The sequence below is a fragment of the Eulemur rufifrons genome, chromosome 15 (genome assembly GCF_041146395.1).
Source record: "Eulemur rufifrons isolate Redbay chromosome 15, OSU_ERuf_1, whole genome shotgun sequence".
NCBI lineage: Eukaryota > Metazoa > Chordata > Mammalia > Primates > Lemuridae > Eulemur > Eulemur rufifrons.
In genome coordinates this window covers 84855030-84880517 of record NC_090997.1, presented here as the reverse complement: position 1 = coordinate 84880517, position 25488 = coordinate 84855030, and the positions used below count along the sequence as shown (strand labels likewise).

The 25488-nt window shown below is 35.9% G+C and overlaps 1 protein-coding gene across 1 annotated transcript in view; it reads right to left on the bottom strand.

The window, feature by feature from the left end:
* PEX7 (peroxisomal biogenesis factor 7) overlaps positions 1 to 25488 on the bottom strand; it is a 67146-nt gene that overhangs the window by 6156 nt on the left and 35502 nt on the right. The window contains exon 9 of the mRNA XM_069487990.1: positions 9447 to 9546. Coding sequence (XP_069344091.1) covers positions 9447 to 9546 — 100 coding nt within the window. The remainder of the gene's footprint in view (positions 1 to 9446; positions 9547 to 25488) is intronic.

Below are 25488 nucleotides of genomic sequence, written 5' to 3'. Positions count from 1 at the left end.
ATCACATTTCAGGGAAACCTCTCCCTGAAAGCAGCAAGGAGAATCAATGGGATGATGGAAAAAGCTTAGAGACGAGTTATGAGATTATTGCAATAATCCATGGCAGAGATACAAATAAGTGCTTATTTATGTCAATGAAGGTAGAAAGAATTCATAAACTTGATGCCCAGCTGAATTTAGAGGATGGAGAAGGATAAAACTAGGAGGACTCCCCAGGTTTCTAGTCTGGCCCCATATGCAAGCAATTGACCAGGTTAGGAATACTGGAGGAAAAGCAAAACCTCCACTCAGATCACCCAGTAAAGTCAATTGGATAAATGGGGCAAGGATCGTTAGCACAGAATTAAATGACGGCTTCAAGGGGAAGTTGGACAAAGGAAGGAGGACTAAGATTGAATACTGGAGAACATCTAACTTTTGGAAGGATGGTAAGGAAGAAACTGCTGGCAAAGGAGATGAAGACATTTAATAAGGAGGTAAAGAAGAGGTCAGTATGATAGCATTAAAACAATAGCAGAGAAGATTTTTTTAAATCTCAAAATTATATGGCTAAACAAGAAAGAATTGGGTCTGAGAACAGGCTAACTTGGTTTTCAGGAGTTTACTGGTGACTGTTTTGGGCTTCACTTCAATTAAATGATGAAAAGAAGGCAGGTACAGGGGGTTAAAGGAGAGCATAGATTTTGAGAAAGTAAAAGTGACAGGTAAATCTGCTGATTCTAGATGTTTAATAACAGAAGAGAACTAGCACTTACTGGTAGTGAGGCAGAGCAGTGGGGTCAAGTGATGGTAAGCCCCAGAGAGCTTTGAAAATCGAGAAAAGAACTGACTGAAGATCTAACACCAGTGGATAATTGAGGAAGCAAAGACCTGGATAAGGGAGCCAGTGAGAGAATTAGGAACCCACTGGAAGGAAGGGGAAAAGACAGAGACAGAATGTAAATATTTTGAGGTGACAGAGATGGAAGAAGATGCTCATTCCCGGGAACTCTCTTTTTACAGTAAAGTAGAACACAAGGTCAAATGTCCAGATACTGATGCTAAAAAAGGTTGAGAAAAGATACTGTGTAGAATGGGCTAAAAAAAAAACCAAAAAGACTTCAAAGGTAAGTTGAGTAGGACCAAGAGCCCAAATGAAGTTCTTTAAAAAGGCAATTTACAGTGTGACCAGTCAGTGTGTTTGCTGGGTTTTTAGAAGCAATCCTCTATAGTCTAGAGAAAGGAAAATGAATCGGAAAGCGGATGATTCAGGAATGGGAACCCAGAGGCAGAGGCAGAAGAGGCTAAGGTGTCAACGATCTGGAAGCTGTCATGGCAAGGGCTGTCTATGGAGTGCAGAGGTCAGCAGACACAGCCTAACACCATCCACCCTACGAGCGCACTGAGACCCTACAGAACGGGGCCTGGGAAATGTTTCATGACTGGGGGAGAAAACAAGCCCTTGTTACATCATTTCAAGCTAAAAAATTACACAATTATGAAGCATCAACAAGGAAACAGCAGAGACTAATGCCTGAGGACAATGAATGCTTCTGGCACATGTTCTTTTCAACTCTACAGCTAGCCTGTGACACATGCAGAAAATATCACCTGAGATAAAAGGTGAACAGGACACAGATATCCTAACTACCAGTAATGCTGGCCCTCTTCTAAAATCCAATTTTCCAAACTCATATTGAGAATTTAAAAATATTTTTATCTACTGTCAACCTTTAAACCTGATATTAAAGACGGTGGGAGCAGAGATTTGAACCAAAACTTGAGTCGAGTTTTTAAATGTTACCTATTTTTTTTAAATGAAAAACCCAACAAAGCCAAAGATGCGTTTAAAAACACATCTCAAGAACTAGTTTAAATCAGAACCAAATCTAAGCATCTTCTACTGAAACAAAACAAAAATATACAAAACTTCTATCATATTTTAAGGAAAAGTCTTTATAGGAACTACATGTTTCTAGCATAGATCAGGATGTTCAGTCATTAAAGATAATGCTTGCCAAGCATCTTGTGAGTCCCAGAAGGCAAACTGATATACATAGTATAACCACAACTTTGAAAAATATGCACACATAAAGAAAGAGACTGGAAGAGTCGTTACCATTAAGAAGGTGGGAGGAAGATTTGAGAGGAAGCTTATGGAATGCCAGCAATGTTCCATATCTTAAACTGGATGGTGGTTATACAAGTGTCATCACTTCTTGATTACTTATTGAGGTTATTACTTATTATAAGTATTTCTTGTTATTAAGCATTTGAAATATGGGCATCTTTCAATATGAATGCTACACTTCAATTAAAAGGCTTTTTTTTTTTTTTAATAAAAAAGGACTGCAAAGAAACATAATAATATGGTATAACAGAGATTCTTTCAGGAGTGAGGGGACCATGGGTAATCTTTCCTCTTTCTTCTAAATGTAATTTCCCACATTTCATCATGAGAAAAAAGTTAAACTTTATTAAGCATATAGAGGTGACATCTTAGAATAAATGGATAATGTCTAATTAAAAAGAGATTAAAGAGAGAAATAACTATGCTCTAAAAGGAATGTGTAAAGATATGTAAACCTATACCCAGCTTATAAATACTAAACTGAATATCATTGAGCATTCAAAAGAGTATAATTGATACTGAGAGCACAAAGTCAGGAATTCTAAAGATAATTTGATTCAGAAATTCCAGTGATATAAATCATGTTACAGGTCTAGAATCACAAATGTAAAAACAGAAAAAGAATATCCAATTTAGAAATAATAAGGATAAGAAAGAAAAGAGAAAATGCTAGAACTGTATAAATCATGATCAGAAAGAAAAAAAAATCAAAGACAAAATTTTCTCAAGTGAAAGATAACGTCAGCCTGGTTAACAATAGAGGGCGTAGAGTATGTCTCAGCAATTATCCTTAAAGAATAACCCCAGACATTTATTTGTCAAGTTTTAAACCTTTAAAGATAAGATCTTACATTCTGTCAAAAAGAAAGGTGGTATAATATAAGAATGCCTTTGGATCTCATTTTTCAGATCTCTAAGAAGGGAGAAGCTAAAAAGAAAAAGAATTATCCATATAAGAACTCAGATAAATCTCTTTTATGACAGAGAATATATCAAAACACAGAGCACTAAAGTAACGTCAGCAAGGTCCTATAGCTGCTAAGATCACAAGAGACAACAGGTTTCTGAAAGCAGATGGAAAGATACTAAGACAAGAGAAAGATACTTTCTAAGAGAATGAAATATGAACAAAGGATAACATTAAATTAACTGGTAGTCAGTAAACTTTACAAACATATTGTGAGAATCAAGAATAGATATAATATGTTAAAAATAACTTAAACCACCAACTGAAACAACAAAGGTTAGTGTGATAAGATTTTGAACAGCTACAAATTCTGTTTTTTTTTTTTTTTGAAACAGAGTCTTACTCTGTTGCCCAGGCTAGAGTGCCGTGGGGTCAGCCTAGCTCACAGCAACCTCAAACTCCTGGGCTCAAGCAATCCTTCTGCCTCAGCCTCCCAAGTAGCTGGGACTACCGGCATGCGCCACCATGCCCGGCTAATTTTTCCATATATATATTTTAGCTGTCCATATAATTTCTTTCTATTTTTAGTAGAGACGGGGTCTCGCTCTTGCTCAGGCTGGTCTCGAACTCCTGAGCTCAAACAATCCGCCCACCTCGGCCTCCCAGAGTGCTAGGATTACAGGCGTGAGCCACTGCGCCCAGCCAACAACTACAAATTCTTCACAGGTTCTTCCATCAAGAGGTGACGTCTTTTTCTCACTCTTTGAATATGGGCTGGCCTTGTCACTTGCTTTGCAAAAGAAGAAATGTCGTGTGACTTCCAAATCTTGTCCTCAGGATACCTTGAAGCTTTTGCTTGTGCCATTTTGGAAACATGTGACTGCTACGTGAAGAAGCTTGGGCTCACTTTGAGACACACAGAGCAGAAGCCAGCCAGCCCTACCCAACAGGCATGTGAATGAGGCCATCTAAGACCTTCTAGTTCTAGTTAACCCACCAGATGGCTGGACCCACATGAGTGAACTCAGGTTTAAAGGGTTTCTACGTATAAGATGATGTCATCTGTGAACAGAGATAATTTTACTTCTTTGCCAATTTCTATGTCTTATTTCTTTTTCTGGCCTAATTGCTCTGGCTAAAACTTCCAGTACTATGTCAAATAGAAGTGGCAAAGGTGTACATTCTTGTCTTGTTCCTAATCTTAGAGGAAAAGCTTTCAGTCTTTTCCCACTGAGTGTGATGTTTGGCTGGGGGGTTTTCATATATGGTCTTTATTATGTTGAGGTAATTGATTACTTTTTGTAATTCCATTTCATCTCCACTACTGGCTTATTCATTATACCTCTTCTTCTAAAACTTCTTAAAGGTTACCATAAAGTTTATAATATACACATTGAATTTACCACAATCTACCCTCAAATAATACTATATTACTTAACATGTGGTAATAAGAACTTTTTAACAGTACACAATTGACCCTTGAACAACATGTGTTTGAGCTGCACACATCCACTTACATGTGGATTTTTTTCAATAAAAGTTAAGCCAAGTGTGTTTGCCTCTCCTGTTCCCCCTTCCACCTCCTCTGCCTCTGCCACCTGAGAAAACAAGACCAACCCCTCCTCTTCCTCCTCCTCAGCCTATTCAGACTGAGACTGCACATGACGAGGCTAAAGACTTTTATGATGATCCTCTTCTACTTAATGAACAGTAAATATATTTTCTCTTCCTTATGATTTTCCTAATAACATTTTCTTTTCTCTAGCTTACTTTATTGCAAGAATATGGCATATAATACATATAAAAATATGTGTTAATTGACAGTTTATGTTATCAGTAAGGCTACTGGTCAACAGTAGGCTATTAGTAGTTAAGTCTTTGGGGATCACAGGTTATATGTGGCTTTTCAACTGTGCTTGGGGGGCTAGCACCTCTACCCCGTGTTGTTCATGAGTCAACAATATTTCCGATTTTTCCTTCACTTTCCGTATTCTATTGCTGTCATACTTTACTTTTGCATATAAACTGTCCCCTAAAGTGGACAAGCCTGTATCTAACTGCCTACTAGACATCTCCATTTACATGTTTAACAGGAGATATCGCAAACATAACTTTTGATTGTTCCTGTCTCAAACCACCTCTTCCCCCACCTCGGTAAATTAAACCATCGTCCACCTTGTCGCCTAGGTCCAAATACTAGAAGCAAAATTTGACTCTTTTGTTTCTTTCATAGCCCATTTTCAATCCATCACTAAATTCTAGTGTTGCTATCTTCAAAATGCTAGATTGAACCATATGAAAATTCCAGCAATTTCATAGAGTTCGACCTAATATATTCTGAATCATTCTGTCTTTCCATCTCTAGGACTCTACTTTAATAAAGTCACCGTCTTCCTTTGCCTCGATTACTTCAAGAGGCTCCAAACTGGCCTCCTAGCTTCTACTCTTACCTATATCCTTCCACAGCTACCAGAATGGTCTTTTAAAGAGAAAAATCAGGTTTTAATTAATTGTGTAATTAATTTTACAACTACAGTGAAAATCAAACATAGTATGGTCTACAAGGCCCTTCGTAATCTGACCCTGACCCTGACCTAGTTTCTATCACTCTCCCCCTCATTCTCTAGGCTTCAGCCACAATGAACTTCTTCCTGTCCCTTAATCATACCAAACTTATTATCATCTCAAGGACTTGACATCTACTGTTACCTCTGTGAAAAACATTCTTCCCTTAAATTTTTGGATGCTGGCTCCATTTCATTAGTCAGTTATCAGCTCAAATTTCACTTTCTCAGAGAGCCTTTGACAGATCATTCAAACAAAAATATCCCCTCTCCTATCATTCTCTAACAAACTGCCCCAGTTCTGAATAACACTTCCTACTACCTGTACATGAAATCATCTTATTTATTTGTTTTTATATTTCTGTCACACTATGTAAGCTCCATGAGAGCAGGAATCTAGTCTGTTTTGTTTGCTGGTTTTTCCCTAAGTGTCTAAGACAATGCTCAGCACTTAGTATGCACTTGACAAATATTTATTAAATGAATGAATATTTCCCCAAAGCATCCTTTGCTTCCCTCTATTTTAGAATTCATTATACTATACTGTAATTACCTGCCCTACCCAGTTGCAGTAGATGCTCCATAAATACGACAGAATGAAAAAGTGAATCAATGAATGTTGAAAAAGTATTAAAGCCTGGCACGGTAGCTCATGCCTGTAATCCCAGCACTTTGGGAGGCTGAGGCGGGAGGATTGCTTGAGCCCAGGAGTTTGAGACCAGCCTAGGCTATGTAGAAAGACCCTGACTCTAAAAAAAAAAAAAAAAAAAAAAATTTAAAAATTAGCTGGGCATGGGAGACTGAGGCAGGAGAATTGCTTGAGCCCAGGAGTTCAAGGTTATAGTGAGCTATGATTGCACCACTGCACTCCAGCCAGCATGGGTGACAGAGTGAGACCCGGTCTCTTAAAAAGCAAAAAAACAAAAACCAAAAAAACATTAAGAGAAATAGTCACTATGTAATAATACTTTTAAAAGATTAAAAATATATTAAGTAATAAAAGATACATTTAATAATAAAAACTCTGCAATACTTCATTTATTAAATGACCTGTAACACATAGCAAAAATTATATAAAGAAAAACTAACATTGAAAAATATGGAATGCTATAGAGTTAATTGTGTCTCTCTAAAAATTCTTATGTTGAATCCCTAACCCCCAATGTGACTGTATTTGGAAACAGGGCGTATAAGGAGACGGTTAAGGTTAAATGAGGTCATATGGGTGGGGCCCAGATCCGAAAGGATTAGTGTCCTTATAAGAAGGGACACCAGAATTCTCTCTATCTGCCATGTAAAGACCCAGCAAGAAGGCCTTCATCTACAAGCCAGGGAGAGAGCTCTCACCAGAAACCAACCCTGTTGGACCTTGATCTGAGATTTCTAGCCTCCAGAAGTATGAGAAAATAAATTTCTGTTGCCTATGCCCATCCATTCCATTCTGTGGTATGTTCTTATGGCTAGCCTGAGCAGACTAATACAGGGAGAAACATAAAATTCAGTTAATAATCTCAATACTCAATTTTTAAAAACAGAACAAGTAAATAAACATATATTTAAAAAATTCTGATGTTGAGCAATAAATCATAACTAAGGAAGAAATAAATTCTTTCCCTCAAGCACCGGCCATGCTCCCTCCTGTCACAGGGTCTTGGCATACCATTGTTACCTCTGCCTGTTCAGGATCTTCCTTCTCTCACTTCACACTGTACTACCTGCTCATTCATCAGGTCTCAGATGAGCCTCACTTCCTTACGGATCGCTTAAATAGGTCAAACACCTATCAGATGATGAACTCTTGGGACACAATGCACTTCTTCATAGAAGTTTTTACAGCTGTCCATTTATCTGCATTGTGAGATGATGTGCTGTAACACTGGACTAAATGCTTTATGAAGACAGGGGCCATGTTTATTTTTGTTCCCCACTGAATCCCCTATACCTAGCACAAGACCTGGCATATGAAAGTATTTGTGGAAAGAATAAATGAATGAGAGGAAGTACTCTTATTTCTTTTTCCAAGAGATGAGGTCTTACTCTGTCGTCCACGCTGGAGTGTGGTGGTGTGATCATAGCTCACTACAGCCTCGAACTCCTGGGTTCAAGCAATCCTCCTGCCTTAACCTCCTGAGTAGCTGGGACTATAGGTGCAAGCCACCACGCTCAGCTAATTAACTTTTTTATTTTTTGTAGAGATGGGGTCTCACTATGTTGCCCAGACTGGTCTTGAACTCCTGGCCTCAAGCAATCCTCCTGCCTCTGCCTCCCAAAGTGCTGGGACAACAGACATGAGCCACCACATCTGGCCAAGTACTGTAAGGTCCTCCCCAATCCCAAAATTTTGTCCCACTATGAATTAACTCAGGGGTGCATTATGCCGTTGAAACTGTTGCTTATTTAGAGCTTAAAGACGACTGCTTCTCCACTCTTATTTGCTCTCACCAGCAACTACTTCCTTAGTACAAATGGAATTTGATTATTTAACAGGAAGAGAAAGGTGGCAGTAACCAGGCTACAAACAAGATATATGGCCCTACAATAAAATCTCTTATTACTTAAGGATGTATATCATCTGATTAATAAGTCCTCTGATCACAAAGTTCCTTTTAATAAGGTGGGCCTATGTGTGGAAGACTTAGAAAACATTTGGTATTCGTCAGACCGGGGTGAGGAACGGCCATAACCAAGGAAATGGAGGAGCCACAGGTCTAGTCTGGGTCTCACAGAGTACAGTTAACAGAAATATGTAAGAATGAATATTTAATGAATATTCACTTAGGATCCTTTGTTTGGTAGTGCAATGTTTCAATATGCACATTACAACATTTTTAAACTAAGAAAACAGGTATAATTATTTTATAAAAAATCATCTATAATAAATATATTTCTCAGAAAAGGAACTAGTTCATTTGAAGCACACTGTATTTACATAAAAGATAATGCCATTTCACTCATCACGATTTCAGTTTCTTCTCTTCTTACATGCTATTAAGTCATTTTAAAATTATTCTAATATTAATGAGAATATAATTTTAATGAGAATATTTCAAACTCAGAATTATGTCTTAAATTCTTAAAATGAAATCTGTGTATTTATTTAAATTTAAGAACACAGTAATGTAAAGTAGAATTTTCATTTTGTTTAACTTCTAAAATTATCATAAAAGCATAATTCCTTAGTCATACTCTAGAATTTCTACATATTATTTTGTGTTTCATTGATACGTTGGTTCTTTCATAGGCTGTGTTATAAAGTGCCTTATCACTCGACAGACTATAGTGTTTCTAACCTGACTTTACAATATCTGAAACAGAAACAGCTTTCAAAAAAACCCTGAAGAATATGTGAAGTCCAAAATGTTTATTCTCAAGTCCTCAAGCGAACAAAAGGAAAATAGGCGTAGAGACAAGAGTGACAGTCCTGAGTGGGAAATGACCTGCCCATGGTCTCAACTGCTTAGTGGGACAGCTGAGTTGAGGACCACATGCTTCTGATTTCCACCAACCTCTGGGAACAAGCCTGCCCTACTCCAACCTTTCCCCTGTCACTCTTTCTACCAGGAGAGGCCTAGTCAAAGCCTTCAACATGTTAGGCACAATATCTATTGGAAAGGTTTCTTTTCCTCTCAGAGAAATCAGTCTTTCAAGAGGAGAGAGGTATGCTAAGTTTCTAGATAACCTCTTATTCCCTAGTATTTCAATGCTCAAATACTCAAGTTTATATAGCAAAAGTGATCAGGTTAATTAATTAAATGTACTTAGCTCTGCCTAAAGGCAACAATTTTATTCATAAAAGCAACACATGCCACACACAGTTAGCTGTGAACTGTACACGTAGAATAAAACATGAGGTCACACCCATTACCTGAGTAGGGCTCTGAAGACTTAAATCCAAACCACAAGTAAACTCTGTGTGATGCTCCACTGTTTCAAGAAGAGGGTCAGGCTTTGAAAAGTTCCAGAATCTATGAAGATAAACAAAAGGAAGTAAGTGCTAAAACTACCAAAAAAACTTATAGTAAGAAAAAATAAGATATTTGACATAGCAAAGATTTTATCAAAACCAGCTCAACCAATTCATAAATGCAGAGCCCCACTACTGATCTACATTAAAAAATCTAATAAGGAAAAAATACACTTCATCCTACTATATCAAAAAACAAAACAGAATTATTCACCAATCTACCCTTGTAAAAGATTACTGTATTCCCATTAGTATACTTTATAGGATGGAAGCGTAACAAGTTTTAGTTAAAAAAATTTTTTTTATATTGTACAAGGACATTTGAGATGAGAGACACTGTGCAATTTCTAAAAGCATTCATGGCTATAAAATAAGAATCTTGGTTAGATGAACTCTAACATTTTGTGATTTTTAAATACTACTTAATTTCTCAACAAATGACATGAAAAGATCTTAGGTTTAATTTACATTTCAATAGCAATTCAAATTCTTTGAAAAAAATCTGTTCTCTTATGAAAATTTCTGTAATTCTGAAACTACATATTTTTTTGAGGCACAGCCTTTCTTATAGATTCTACATCAATATAATTTCTAGAGGAAAGAAAAACAGAAATGTGTTTTATTGGGCCAATGTTATGTATTCTATTTAACCTCTATAGACTAGGAGTGGTAATATTTACCAGAATATAGCTCTGATTTCTACTGTGCAGAGAATTTGGCCCTATTTTCAATACACAAAATAGTACTTTATTTCTAAAGCTTTATTTGCTCATCATCCTTTTTTATTTGACTTTAAACATACTATAAAAATGGTACATTCAGAATCATAGAGTCATACCCTAATTCAGCTTCTCTAATGATCTATACAACATGGAACACTGAAGGTTTAACAGATCCCTTTGAAAAAGAGTAAATACACAGAACCAACCGTCAGTTTGTTTAACCTGGTGGTTTTATTTCCCCAATAAATACAGAGTTGGCCCTAATAAGTTTTGAAAAGGATTGTTGCTATGGATAATCCACTGTGTGGGTACTAGAGAGACAATGAATAAACAAGTCATTTATCAGGTTACTGCAATCTACAAAATATTTAGGGAGAGTGATTTAACTTTTGAAAATTTGCCTGTTCAAACAAACGAGGGAACAACCTTCTCAGAGACCCTAATAGTCTCCACTGTCTGCATATTTGTTCCTTAGGGATTACAGACAGTGAACAGTATTGAAACCTAATTTTCTTGATAATATTTATAAAAGCAAAAGTAAACATATAATTGTGTAATTTCATTTCTAAAACATGGTTATTCAGTGATTTGCATTATCTGAAACAATAATCAAATGATTTTGCATATACCCACTATATTCCAAAAACTATTCAAAATGGTTTTAAAAATATGCATTTAATATGGCAAAAAAACGAGTTAAAGGAAAATTAAGGGTAGGAAAGTAAGTTAGAAGCTGCAATGAGATTGGTAAATAAAAATACCTCCCATGAAGTGGTATGTTCTTGACAGGGAAGGACCTCAAGACACTAAGCTTTCTAGCAGCCAAAGGAAAAAGGGAGACACCAAACGCTAGGCATCCACAACCAAATTGCTCCTGGAAAGTTTAGAAGCAAATTCTTCCTTAGACAAGAAATCCTGTGCTTATATAATGAAGAACATCTTCAACCCCTCTTACGTAAACACAGAGATATTTCACCAGCTGCTACTTATGAGTCAATGGTATCACCCTAAAGGGCAGTTTCATAGAATTGTTCCATGAGAAGGTCAATTTGATATAATCTAGGTATTTATCTGTCTGACTTAATTTGAAATTTAAATTTTATCTCAGTAGAATGGACAGGCTAAATATTCTTTAGGTAAACCATAAAAACTGGTTTCTTTCAGGACTTTTTAAGAATAATAAACAGCAACAAGAATTCATTTATACCCTTCTGACAAGTTCCTGGAATGCAGTTTCTGTTGTTATTATTGTTGTTTTGGGCCAGTTAAGGACACAAAGCTGCACTGAGATAAAGACAGGTGAGCCTTATGAAAATTAAGATGCCTAAGCCAGGCACAGTGGCATGTGCCTATAGTCTCAGCTACTCCAGAGGCTGAGGCAAGAGGATCCTTGAGTCCAGGAATTTGAGTCCAGTATAGGCAACACAGCTAGACCACCTTCTCTTAAAAAAGAAAGAAATGACTAACAAAGACACATGTGTAAAGCCACCCAACTTGGCCCGAAAGTGTGATGAGGGGAGTTACACATTAGGGAAGATTGAGATTCTATCCAAAAAGTCCATTTGAATTTTCTCTAATACACAGCTAAATAGGCAGGCAAGGCCTCATAGAGTTCTACACCACACAGTCACAAACATCACAATTTTAACCTGGGAAAAACTATCAAGTATTTATCTGCATTTTGCAAAAAATTCATCAAACAAAATGCATGTTAAAACTCTAAGGATACTCTGGTGGAGGGAGGGTTAGTCTATCAAATGGCATAAAAGCTCTACTGGCTATTGTACCATTTCACAGCTCTGATACAAATTATGTAATATGCAAAGCTTATACATTTTGGTGCAAAAATTATGAGACATTCACTTCCAACAGAATAGCTGACTAGGTACTTAGATCAACATTTTTAAACAACTAAAAATCATAGACAAAACATAAAAACAAACAAAGGACAACCACCACAAAAACTTTATAAAGTAACACTAAGGTAAAAACTAAGTGAAGACTAGAACACAGAGGAAAAAAAATGGAATAATGAAGACAGCTTTTGCCTTGAGAGAATTTGCTAAACGGAGAGAACCTAAGCTTGAAATTTCTTAATCTCATGGATATCAGGAGTCAGGAAAAATTTTTTAAAATCAATATTAATATGCATAATTTAAAAATTATTTTCACTAAAATATCTTACCAAAAATATTGTTAAATACACTAAATTATGTAAGTTAAATAAGCTGAGAAGACCAAAAGCAAGCAGTATGTTGACATATTATAATTTATTTTTAAATTGCTAATGGCTTTTTAATAACTTTTCCATTCCCACTCTCTAATGAGAACCACCAGTAACAGTTCAATGAGTACCCACCCTTCCAGAATTTTTTTATGTAACTCTATTAAGTCCCACCAGGAAGGAGTGAATTGTAAGGAGGAGCTGACAGGAGGAAAGTGAATATTTCTTCAAGTTTTCTCATGTTTGCAATTAAGGAAATGAGCAAGGTCTCTCCTTGCAAACTTCTCCTGGATTCTAGGGTCCCATAAATGCTACATGTCCGAGGGTCTTCATGTACCTATCACACAAATAAAATAACCTTCTTTTTACTAGGAGAAGTCAGGCTATATTATTATAATAGATCATTAAGTGGTCAAATAAGGCACATTATTTTTAAGTGAAATGTTTGTTTTGATCCAGCATATATACTACTTGGTGCCTTTTTGTCTCTTTGCTGATGAAATCACTGACTATTTAAGCTCTCTCATGGGAAGTAAATATACTGGACAGGCCTCCAGTGATTAAAAATATTACAGAACTGTAGGAACATTTTTCATTTAAATTGTATATCATAATGCATCTTGGTTGAGTTACTTTTTGCCCTCTGACTCTGCAATTCTTTAACAAAGCAAGTATGCAGTACTATATTATATTAAATAAAACATCAAAACTATGTCAAAATTTAAGCTGAAACTACTTTCTACTTTAATACAATGAAATTTGAAATGTCTATACTAATACTTTTGAAATTTAGCCAATAAATGAATTCAGCAGGTTTAAAATATTTTAAAAAGTTCTTTCTTTTTCTTTCCTGTTCTCAACTTACAAGTTAGTCATTAATTCTTTGAGTCTTTCCTAATTATGAGAAAGGGTCAATGTTTTGGCTTTTTTACGATGCTTTACATGTACATTAATTTTAAGCAAACTACACAATTATAATCTCCTCCATTTGCATTGCTTGGGTCTAGTAGTCTCTAGAGCAATGAGCAAAAATTTCACATTTCTTTTTTCTTCATTTAATTACTCATTCATCCCACAACTTACGAGCCCTGCTATGTGTCAAGTACGGTGCTAAGCACCGTAAGTAAGAGAGAGATGGCCTCAGCACTCCTCCTGCTCATAGTTCAGAGGGATCGATACGTATGTTTTAAAAAACCACCAAAACACAAATGAAATTACAATTGACAAGTGCCCAAAAGGCAATGCAGGATGATGTAAGAGGGCAACCTGAGGAAGTGACACTGAGCTGCAATCTGAAGGATGGGGAATTGGCAGGTGGAGAGCAGAGGAGCAGCCTGCCCTTGCCAGCAAGGAGTCTGACTGCGCGACTGAGAAGCCCACGAGACCAAGGCTGGGAAGGGAATGATGTTCCAGGAGGTAAGCAGGGCCAGGTCACACAGGTCTTGTAGGCCATTGGAGAATTTGAAATTTTCTCTTACACATTAAAAAACACAAACCACTGATGGGTTTTAAGCAGCAATTTAAATTCATATGGTCAGTTTGTCTTATTTAAAATTTTTTTAACAAACTTTTTCTTTTAGAAAAGTTTTAGATTTACAGAAAAATTGTGAAGCTAGTACAGAGGGGACCCGGACACCTAAACAGCCAGTTTCCCTACTGTTAACATCTTATCATGGTCAGCTTTGCCTTTGGAGGTGTCTCTGACCACTGTGAGAAGAACAGACTGGAGGGCTCAAGAGTGAGTGTGGGGAGATCAATGGTCCAAAACAAGATGACAGCATCTTGGACTTAAGGTGGTGACAGTGATGATGAAGAAAGGTTGATGGACTGGAGATGTATTTAAGTAGGAGAATTAACAGGACCTGGTGATTAGTGGAACAGAAGAAATAAAAAATGATTCCTATGTTTCTGGCTTCTTTTACAGTACTTATAATACTTCCATGCATTTATTTATTTACAGATCTATCTTCCTTTAACAGGCCCTAAGCTCCTGTTCAGGGATGGTGTCTTATGCTTCTTTGTTTCTCTTATGTGTATAAAAGTGTCCGACACATGGATACTCAAAGAATTCACAGACACTCATGAATGGATGAGCAAATAAATATATAAGGGGTATAATTATTCTCATTTCAGAGATGAGAATAGGCTCAAAGAAATTAAGCAATCCATGGTTATGTAGCTAATAAATGGCAGCCCCAAAGCACAGCATTCTCTTGATGCCATGTCCAGTACTTTTTCTACTAAAAAATACTGCCATTCACCTTTTCTCTAGGCCTGGGCCATGCCAGGGAATTCTGAATACAGAGGGGGCAGGAATTCTTCAGGCAGTTTTGATTAACATCCTGAAAGTTTAAATGGGCCTGGGCCATGTCAGATTTCCCTCAAACTCCTCAAACTACATAAAAAATTCCATAAGCCAAAGCCCATGCCAGGTATACATTAGTCAGCCAAACTACATTCAAAATCAAGACCCTAAGGGAATTGCAAGCCAGTATACATCTGAACTACCAAGGCAAGGAGTTTAGAAATTTTGTTTTCTCTCTTCTACTATTTTTATATGCACTTACTTCATCCTCTAAACTACTTTGCTGTCTCTTTCTAACTTAGGTATCACTCAACTGATCAGCTCCTTCTGTATGATTCCCATCCTTTTGCAGTGAATCTTCCCTGAATAGAACACATGGAATCATGGGCTTATTATTTTATGATCTGTATCACTTTTGAAGGAGATTAAAAAATAGAAGTTGTTGGCTAGCAAAACAATTTTGTAAAGAGCTAAACTTTCATTCAACTCAAAAATACTGAGTGCTAACCTTCATATATTTGTATGACTAGACAAATATATGAAGGTTTTCTCATTTTTGGAACTTGTAATAACAAAACTAATATTTTAAAATAGAAAAAAACTAATTGCTAAATGAGGAATATATGATTAATTTTAAAAAATTACTGAACAATTTTCCAAGATGACTTTTAGAATACTCCATCACTAATATCTAGAAACCACATATTTATAAACTCTCAGGTTAAAAATTATAAAATTCTAGACTTAAGCTTCTCTATAAAAATACATTAATTACACTGCAATTAAAACTTTAATCAGATCAGTATTTTAGAGAGGCAGACTCCACTTTATCACAATAAACATTAAGCCCAGGAACCACATACCATAAAGCCTAGAGTACTTTCACAAATTAAAGAAAACCATTAGGCTGATGGAAGGCTTGCTCTGAGAGTATTTACGGCTGAAACCCACAGGGAAGCAGGATGACTTTCTAAAGATGCCACATCTCAATAAAAGGAGATAAAGGAAAAAGAGAAAAACTCCTATAGGATTTGTTTATTGCTTACTGGTACAAATCAAAGGATCATGAAATAGTTTTTTGCAATATAGTTTCAAATAAATATTTGACTTAAAAAGAAATAAAATTGGAAGAACTCATGAAACAGTATCAATATCTCAGGGATAAGAACAGTCTATGTATGTACATTTGAAGTGCAATCTGTAGCACCAAAATATGGCTACCTAGGGCAAAGGAACATTTCACAGAAGTACAGATGCATACTGCAATCAGGTAAGGTTGCATTAGAATGTCACTTCACACCTAAATGTTGAAAATCATGAAACTTATAGCAGGTGTCTGCCTGTGCTTTGTTCGTTTATTAGTTATATCACCATGAAATACACAATGCCCTCATCTGCAGCTAAGCATTTATGAATAAACCCACTCAGGCTATCAGGTTGTGGAATGTCTACACTGCCTACAATGACCTCCTTTATTTAACAACTCTTCCCTCAGCAAAGGACGAACAGAGTGATTATGGGGTGGGTGAGGGAGGAGACAGACACTGACAAAGATGGACAGAAAAAAACAGAAATAGAGCTGACCAGATAATTGTTCCTTTTCTGGTGACTGGACATGAAGACTTGAGGGAAAAAGGAAAAAAAAAAAAAATCCGTCTTCGGGAAGAGGACAAATAATGAAGCAGGCACTTAGCAGACAGCAGTTTCAGTACCTTCATTGGGCCCTGCTGCACTTCTGCCTTGGGTCCTGAGGGATCCCATATTCTGAGAAACATTTCCCCCTTTCTATTTAAGCCAGCTGAGGATGGTTTCTGCTTTACATACATGTGCACATGCAACACAAGCACACCCCTCTCCCAAATCATACAGTGGAGAAAGATAAGGGACTCTGCTAAATTTTATTTAAGATGAAACAGATTAATAATTATTGTTTTTAATTCTCTGTATGGTCGAGTCTCTAAGAATTCAATATTAGAAAATTAAGTGGTGTCACATCCTGGGTTGGGGTTTCAGTACAGACCTCAAGGTTGAATTATTTATCCCTGAGTTCTTTGGGAACAGAGTAAATCTACCACCAGCTGACAGGTAGTACCCAACTGATCTAAATAAACAGGCTTACCATGTGTGCAAACAACTAAGAGGGAAAGACTGAGGTTTTCTGCTCGATTATCTTTTTCTTAAAAGCTGTAATTGCACAGATTAGAGTCAACTAATTCTACAAGGTTTATAACAAAAAACAGTAGCTTCCTGCTGCACCCTGTCAATCTTTCACCTCAAAGGCAATCACTCTAAATTCTTTTAGTTGTTTCTTCTCATATTTTACTCTATATTTCCAAATAATACACTCACAGAATTCATTGGTTTTTCATTTTCAGATAATATCTTTTGACTTTCTGCTACGGAAAATCAGGCAAAGCAACATCTACATTAAAAAAATACAAATATATGCAACAAAATCTATTCAGCTGCCTTACTGAAACTGCCCAAAAGGATTTTTAAAAAATTATAATGCAAATTAACTGACAAAATCCATAAATTTTCTGTCGGAACTAATCAGCACAATTCAAAGTTCAAAGCAGTGACTTACACTGCATTAAGCTAAGGCTTAACATTCCTCACTCCTTTTAGATCTATCTATTTATTCATGTGCTTGCATTAGGTTGTGAATTAGACATGGATTTGGTTTGATTCCTAAAGAAAAATGTTAGAAATAAATAATTCTGAAAGTGGTCTGCAGTTATAAATCAAGCTATTTAAAATCAAAAGTCATACAAGTTCCTTTCTAATTAATGTGTGTTGTTTCACTTTATAGGAAATTATTTTCATTTTTTACCTGGCATTTAGCTTACAAAATTATACTTCATGAAAAGATCTTTCCAGTATGACAATAATCAACATAAGAATTTTCTAATTTAAATAAATTAAATAGAAAAACTCTTTGGTACATATAAGAAAACTAATATATCAACAAACTTGGGAGTTGTTGCTTCATACATATAAATATGTATCTTAACTCTGAGGTATATGAAAGCTCAGAAATTTATCAATATACTGCATACTACAATTGTAGAAAAAAATAAAAATGTTCAGATGTCACTATTTATTAATTGATTGATTGACTGTAGAGACGAGGTTTCACTGCATTGCCCAGGCTGGTCTTGAACTCTTGGCTGCAAGTGATTCTCCCGCCTCAGCCTTCCAAAATGCTGGGATTACAAGAATAAGCCACCATGTCCGACCTATTTGTCACTTCAGGATACCAATATGATGGTTTGTAATTTGTTAAAAATAGTTAACAGTCTCAATCTAGTCAGTACTGACTTAAACACAATAGAACAGGAAGGTTTCTCCTTGGAAAATATTTCTCATCCAAACAGGGCTTTCCACCTTAAATTCAGTTTTTTAATGACTACTTCAAAAAAAATTAAATTGAAAACCATATTAAAATACAATTGTTTGCAAGCTTTTATAGTCAAAGCATGACCAAAAGTTATAATAATTTTTCACATGATTTAAATTAACTGGCATCTGTAAACATTTATTTAGCATATCCACATCCCAGGTGCTAGGGACATAACAATAAAATAAATCAGTCCTACCTTGTAATCAGGCAATGCTCTATTAACACAAAATATATTCAACACTAAAATTTCCTTCCAAGAATTACACATATATGAGAATGTAAATATTCCCATTCTGAAAAAGGAAACCAAAGACAACTACATTGAGATGCTTTCCCAACGTCAGTGGTAAGGTCTGGTGAACCTTTGCCACAAAGCAAAAACTGTGATAGGGCTACAAAGACATTTATATTTAGTAATATCTGAAAGGCATAGAACATTAAACAAATCTTTGAACATCCTAAGAATTCAACTGTAGTTCTTACAAATGTTAACAATTAGTATCATATCATTAGCCACATGATTTCTTGTGGTTTGACGAACAAATGTAAAGGAATTAAAAACAACTATCTTAAAAGATGAGGTAAAATGATCATTTGAAGCTGCATGGCAGCTCACATTCAGCCACATTTCTTATCTGTTTGCTCTGACTGACCTTTTTTGTGGGTAAGGGGGACTAGGTAAAGTTGAAACGAAAGGTTTGTGAGACAGAGTACATATTCAGCTATACTATCTGTTTACTTTAGCTGACCTTTTTTTATGGGGAAGGGGAAGAAAGAGAAGTATCTGCCTGTGGAAATCTCTGTGCTAATAAACATAAGGATCAAAAAAGCCCATCAACCATACCACAGTTAAGACACTTACTATATAAAGGCAAATCTCCTGAGAATAAATGTGACAAAGATAAAAGGTATTTCTGTATCTGCTGCTTTGTCAAGATTCTAAGTTTACTACAATCCAAATTAAAGATCACTTTCCTGCTTATGCAATATAACAGAGCTATTTATCTTGTTTTACAATGAAACAAATATCATTAATAATCACATTTATTAGAAGGCATTTCAGTGTCTTATTTTGCATGAGTAAATACAGTTTGATTTTTTTCTCAAATGTCTTTGTTTTGAAAATTACTAACCCACAGAAAAAGTCAAAGAATAATATTAATATAATGAGCACTCATGGTTCATCAACTGTTACAATTTTGCAGCATTTCTTTTATGTTTCTCTCTCTACACATACAACACAATATTTTTGATGAACTATTTAAAAATAAATTGCAGACATCATGACTTAACTGTCTTTCTGATTTTGCTAGTTTTTAGCAATTTTGATCAGAAACATAAGAACATATATTCATAGTGATATGGTACTAAGTACAAAGTTTGAAGAATATATATAGGAATGAAAAGGAGAAAGAAACTAGAATTCATTGAGTGCCAGATATGGGCCAGGCAGGATGCAAACAGCCTTGCATGTGTTGATATTTAAATCTCATAACAATACATTTTATGACTGAGGAAACAAAAGTTCAGGAAGGTTAAGTCATTTTATAAAAGATTAAATATAACTAAATTATATATTACATAATATAGCTAATAATGGCAAATCTAGGATTTTAAATTGTATCTTTTTCTATCATGCTGCCTCCCTATGAAATAATTTTTAAACAAATATGTAGATAATATATAGTAATTTCGGGGAAAATATCTCAATAGGTTGAAATGAAATAGAAGTGGTCACCTGGCTATGGATTTGAATCAAATGTCCCACACATATTCAACTTTGTACAGTGTAACCATTGTTTTGGTTTATGCTACACCATATTCACTAGGTTCACTTCTACCTCACTTTCACAGTGCAATAAAAATTCCTATTCACAAAGCTCCTCTGTGGCTTTAAGCAATATAATTATCTTGTTAATGTAATGGTAGGTAAGGTATGAATGATAAATACCTTAACTCTCCCTAAGGTACTTACATATTAAAATAAGAAACATTATTACTATTAGTATTCTCATTTAAAAACATCTGCTATTTGTTTTTGAGCACTTATATGTGCCAATAGCATTTATAGATATAACCTCATTTAATCCTCTGAACATCCCAGCAAGGTAGATACAGTATCATTTCCCACATTTTACAGCTAGTAAATGAAAGAGTCAGCTTTTCACCTCAGATCTGACTCACTCAAAGGTCCACATGCCACATAATAACATGTCTAACCCACAGAACTTTCCTAAATGTCTCCAAAGAACAACAGATGCGGAGAGACAGAGCAGATTCCAGATAACTGCCTATCCCCACTGTGTACTTCTCTTCCATCTCCAGGGAACAGAAAACAACAAAAGGCCAGGTTAAGGCTGCTTGCTTTTGCTGCTATAAAATAAAAATTATTACCTCACCATTGAAGACTTGAGCTGAAACAGGCCTCAGGCCCAATGAGACAGTCTTCTGTCACCATCCATTCCAGCACTAATGAGAAAAGTAGCAAACACCATGTGCCCAACATTTGTGTATATTAACTCATCCAATCATCACAACAATCCTCTGTGATAGGTTCTATTATTATCTCCATTTTACAGATGAGGAAATTGAGCCATAAAGTTTTTTCGTTTTTGAGACAGAGTCTCACTCTGTTGCCCAGGCTAGAGTGTCATGGCGTCAGCCTAGCTCACAGCAACCTCAAACTCCTGGGCTCAAGCAATCCTTCTGCCTCAGCCTCCTGAGTAGCTGGGACTACAGGCATGCGCCACCATGCCCATCTAATTTCTTTTATTTATATATATATATATATATATATATATATATACACACACACACACACACACACTTTTTAGTTTTCCAGCTAATTTCTTTCTATTTTTAGTAGAGACGGGGTCTCGCTCTTGCTCAGGCTGGTCTTGAACTCCTGAGCTCAAACGATCCTCCCGCCTCGGCCTCCCAGAGTGCTAGGATTACAGGTGTGAGCTACCGCACCTGGCCTAAAGTTTTAAAATGTATAGCTAGGAGAAGGCAGTCTGGCTGGACAGCCTCTGGTCCTAACTACTATATTATGGGAATGTGCCAACTCATAATTACTCCATTGAATATGTATCTTCCATTACTCCCTATTTGTGACTATATATCTCTGACAAGCTTAGAGTTCCCTTACATGTGCTTCTACTTCTCTCTAAACTTCATTTTTATGATTTCCTCAGCAAGATATTCCAAAGTATCTATTACAATGGCCAGCAGATAACAAACATTCTATAAATATGACTGAATTTTAAATCACAATACAGCCGTACAATTTTGTAACTGAAAAGTAGCTTAATAGTTGAGTTGGAAACATTAATATTGCTGGTATCGGCAGAGAGAGACTCACATCATGCAAATTGTGCATGAATACAGTTTGATAACATTGAAATTAAAATTCACTGAATATATTTCTTGCCAAAAATTCCATACATTCAAAAAAATTAAGTGCTTGGTTTGGTTTATTATTATCAAAGACCACTGATAAAAAATGTTTTCTGAGGCTAAACTGATCATTTGAGCTTTATCAATTTATGAAAGTTACATCTTCATATATCTGAGAAGAATTTGCTATAATGTAGAAGAGAGAAAATGCTGCTCTTCATGAAAAACCATAATTACAGCAGCTTTTAACTTTTGTTGTTACATATACCTGGTTTGCTGATTTCTGACTGTGAAATGATCTACTTGGTATGAAACCAAAAGCAAGCATTCAGAACTCAAATAATGCTTATGCACTGTTGGCACAGCAAACATGGCTTGGCAGGAAAAAAAAGTAACTTAAGGAAAAGTACATCAGGAGAAAGATAATATGCTAAAATCTATGAAGATAACATTCACAGCAGAATGGAAATAATTTACTATGAAACATTTTAAATTTAGTGTTATTTTGAATGAAGTTTAGAAAGAACCAATGTGCATTTTTATAGAAAATATTGCCCGTTAGCTGAAGGGAGTTCTGATATTTTTCATAAAGGTTGAAGTTTTTATTTAACCTAAACCATAATAAATAACGTAAAACGTTATGTTATATATTATTTTTTAGGTCTATATTAGTTATTCAGTGAAACATAATGAACTACTTTAACTTCTATTAGATATGACATACAGCAACAGAAAACAAAATATGAAACTTTACATTTTATAATACTAAGATATCCATCATATCATCAGGTTTGATATAACACCTACTATATGAATTATTTTAAAAGTTTAAAAAACTAAACAAAATATAACAATGAGCAACTTAAATAAAAATGTATATTTGAAGAGTATGTGTTGCAAGGACTAGCCATCCCTAATCTAGAGGTGGTATCTGTATAATTGTTAGTGCTAAAGATTAAACAGGTTACTGCTGGTCTTAAATCTTTTTCTTCTTGTTAAAATGATTTTTCTGGCACTAAAAATATCATCAGTCCAATAAGATTTAAAATTCTTCAGAGGATAAATTTAACTCTTATCACATGAGGTAAAAATCTACCAAAAATGCACCTTTTCTGACCTTTCCAATGAATGGTCACCACACACAAATAATGACAGACGAGACTCACGCCCCATTTCCTAAGTTTCATGGAAGACAATGTTTCCACAGCTGGGGGGTGGGGGATGGGGCGTGGAGGGCTACAGAGAGGGCTCTGTGGCCTGGTCCCTCACAGGCCACAGACAGGTACCAGTCCACAGGCTGGGGGTAGGGGACCACAGGTCTAAGTTATTTACCATGGGAAAACGTTTACTGATTTTTCAAGAAAAAGGAGAATTTCAGGCTTCAGGTTTGACTAGGGATAATGTTCCTATTAACTGAGACAAATAATGTAAATAAGCAAGACCAGCAGAGGGAAGGAAAGGAAGAAATAAAGAGCTCAGTGTGAGATGCCTGTGTGGATACTCAGGTGCTCGTGTCCAGATAACAGCTGAATATGCAGGCCTAACGCTCTCAATAGAGGGCAGACCTAGCATAAGGGGGTTGAGAATTATTAGAGTGGATACGTTTCTTCAAAACCAGAATCTGAGAAAAAAGAAAAAAATAATTTTAAAAATAGTGGAGTGGATACGGAAAAAAGAGTACTAAGCTGAAGGTAGACTACCAAGTTCAAGGGGGAGAGAAGGAGAGTTGATGATGAAGCATAAGAAGGAAGCGACAGAGGAGAATAAGAAAAACAAATAAACAAAAAAGATCATGGAAACCCTGGGAAAAGGAGTTTCCAGAAGGTCTGATCAACAGTGTAAAATACAGCAGCCAAGTTCAGCATGACAAGTGCTGACAAGTGCACTGAGCGGGTATTACAGAGGTCACTAGCGGCTTTTCCCAGAGCAATTTCAGTAAATAGTAGAGGCTGAAGGCAGTTGTGGGTATAGGAAGAAAAAAACATACAGTCATAAATGCCTCTGCCTACAGGCTTTCAAGAGTATACAAAAATGCCTGAGAGCTGAAAATTTAAATTAACTTTTAAATTAATTAACTTTAAATTAATAAATTGACATTATTGACTGATAAATCTGGTATTCAAAGACATTTCATTCCATTTGGAAGCAATTTCTAGGTTAGATTTTTTATTTCACACGAGTTCCTTAGTAAGCATAACAATTGCCAGGAAATCATAATCAATCAGAAGTGGGTCACTCATTGCCAAATCACTTCAAAAGCAAAAGCACAAAAATCTTTTCAATATAATTAACCCTGTTTAATCAATGACGTGGATCCCTTTTCTACGTTCAAATGACATGGGGTAAGACCCTCGAAGTACCCTGGGACTGTGAAGGCCTTAAAATGGCCCTGGTGAGTGGAAGCTTAAGGGGACACTAAAAGCTTGGCTAAGAAAGAGAAATGTAAGAGAGGAGTTCAAGGAAAATACAGGATACAGGAAGAAGTTACAGGCTGAAGAGAAAGTCAGTAGAGCTGGAGACTGATGGTACAGGAGGGAGAAGAGGTAATTTCACGGGGTAAAATCCTGAAGGAAACAAGTAAAAGAGATCAAAAGTGCTCATGTCTACAGGTTCCAAATAAAAGGAGGAATGAGGAGGAGGGATTTAGATAAATTTGCAGGCTTGGGTTGGAAATTGAGATAATTCGTGCTTGAGCCCTACAATTTTTTTAAATCTTTTTTTCAGGTAAGGTCTTTTGCTGAAAGTACAGGGAGTAGAATCAGGAAGGTAGCTTGAGAAGAGAGGCAAAAGTTGGGAAGAGTGATTAAGAATTATCAGTATTTTCAAGTATGTCCTCTCGTATAATTGTGAGAACAGATATTATAATACTAATTTCCATATTACATACATGTAAAGAAACCTGGACTCTAAGTTATATAGGATAATTACTTATTCAAATATCTTTTTCAACTATATGTTAAGGATTTCCTATTATTTAACTATAATCTCAATTTTCCAAGTGCTTACAAATACAACTATGACACCTTTGATTTTGTAGCATGTCTTAGAACCATGACCTAAGCCATCTTTCTCCTCAGAGGAACTACACATCTATCCCTCATCTAGTCTTGCTCAAGGGCTCAGCAAAGCCTAAGTCTTAAAAGTGGAGAGAAAAGTAAGATGGTGAGCCAAAAACTGTCATGATTTTCCGAACATGTTTGGTATCTGTAAGATTTCAGAGGAATACTGTTCACACCCAGACTTACCAAATATTCCTGAGACAAATCTACATCTAAAAAAGTAAGGCATTTCCCAACTGGGTGTTTAGGGGTACTTAAATATATAGAAAAAACAGGGAGTTATTGGTTAGTATGATTAAGATCATAATGACAATTCTAAAAAGAAAGTATCAGTAGTCATTAGGTCTCCTCCTTTAGTCAGAAACAAAACACTAAAATTGATTTAAGATGGCCCTTGACTGATAGGATCTACAAGTTAGAAATACCCAATTAAAACTGTTAAGGATACAAAATATGAGATCATCAAAAGATTAATGCCTCATTTCAGTTGGTTAAGCCTTCCTATTTCAAATACCAAAAAAAGGCTTTGAATTCTAAGCACTAGATTCTATATCTGGGAATCCCTTTTGAATCCACAAATGACCCTATCTGAGACAGAAGATTCAAAGTTCCCTCTTCATCCTGCTCAACCAATCTGGAGGCTCTGACGTTACTGGCCATCCCCATCTTGTTGAAAGCCTCTCCTCTCACAGTTTCTGTGAAATATTGCCTGCTCCAGGGTTTCCTCCTTTTTCTGGTGAGCTATTCCTTTCTTCCTTCTGACATGAATTCCCTCCTGAAGACACTGTCTTTTTGTTCTTCTTTCTCTACACTTATCTATCTCCTTTTGGCTCA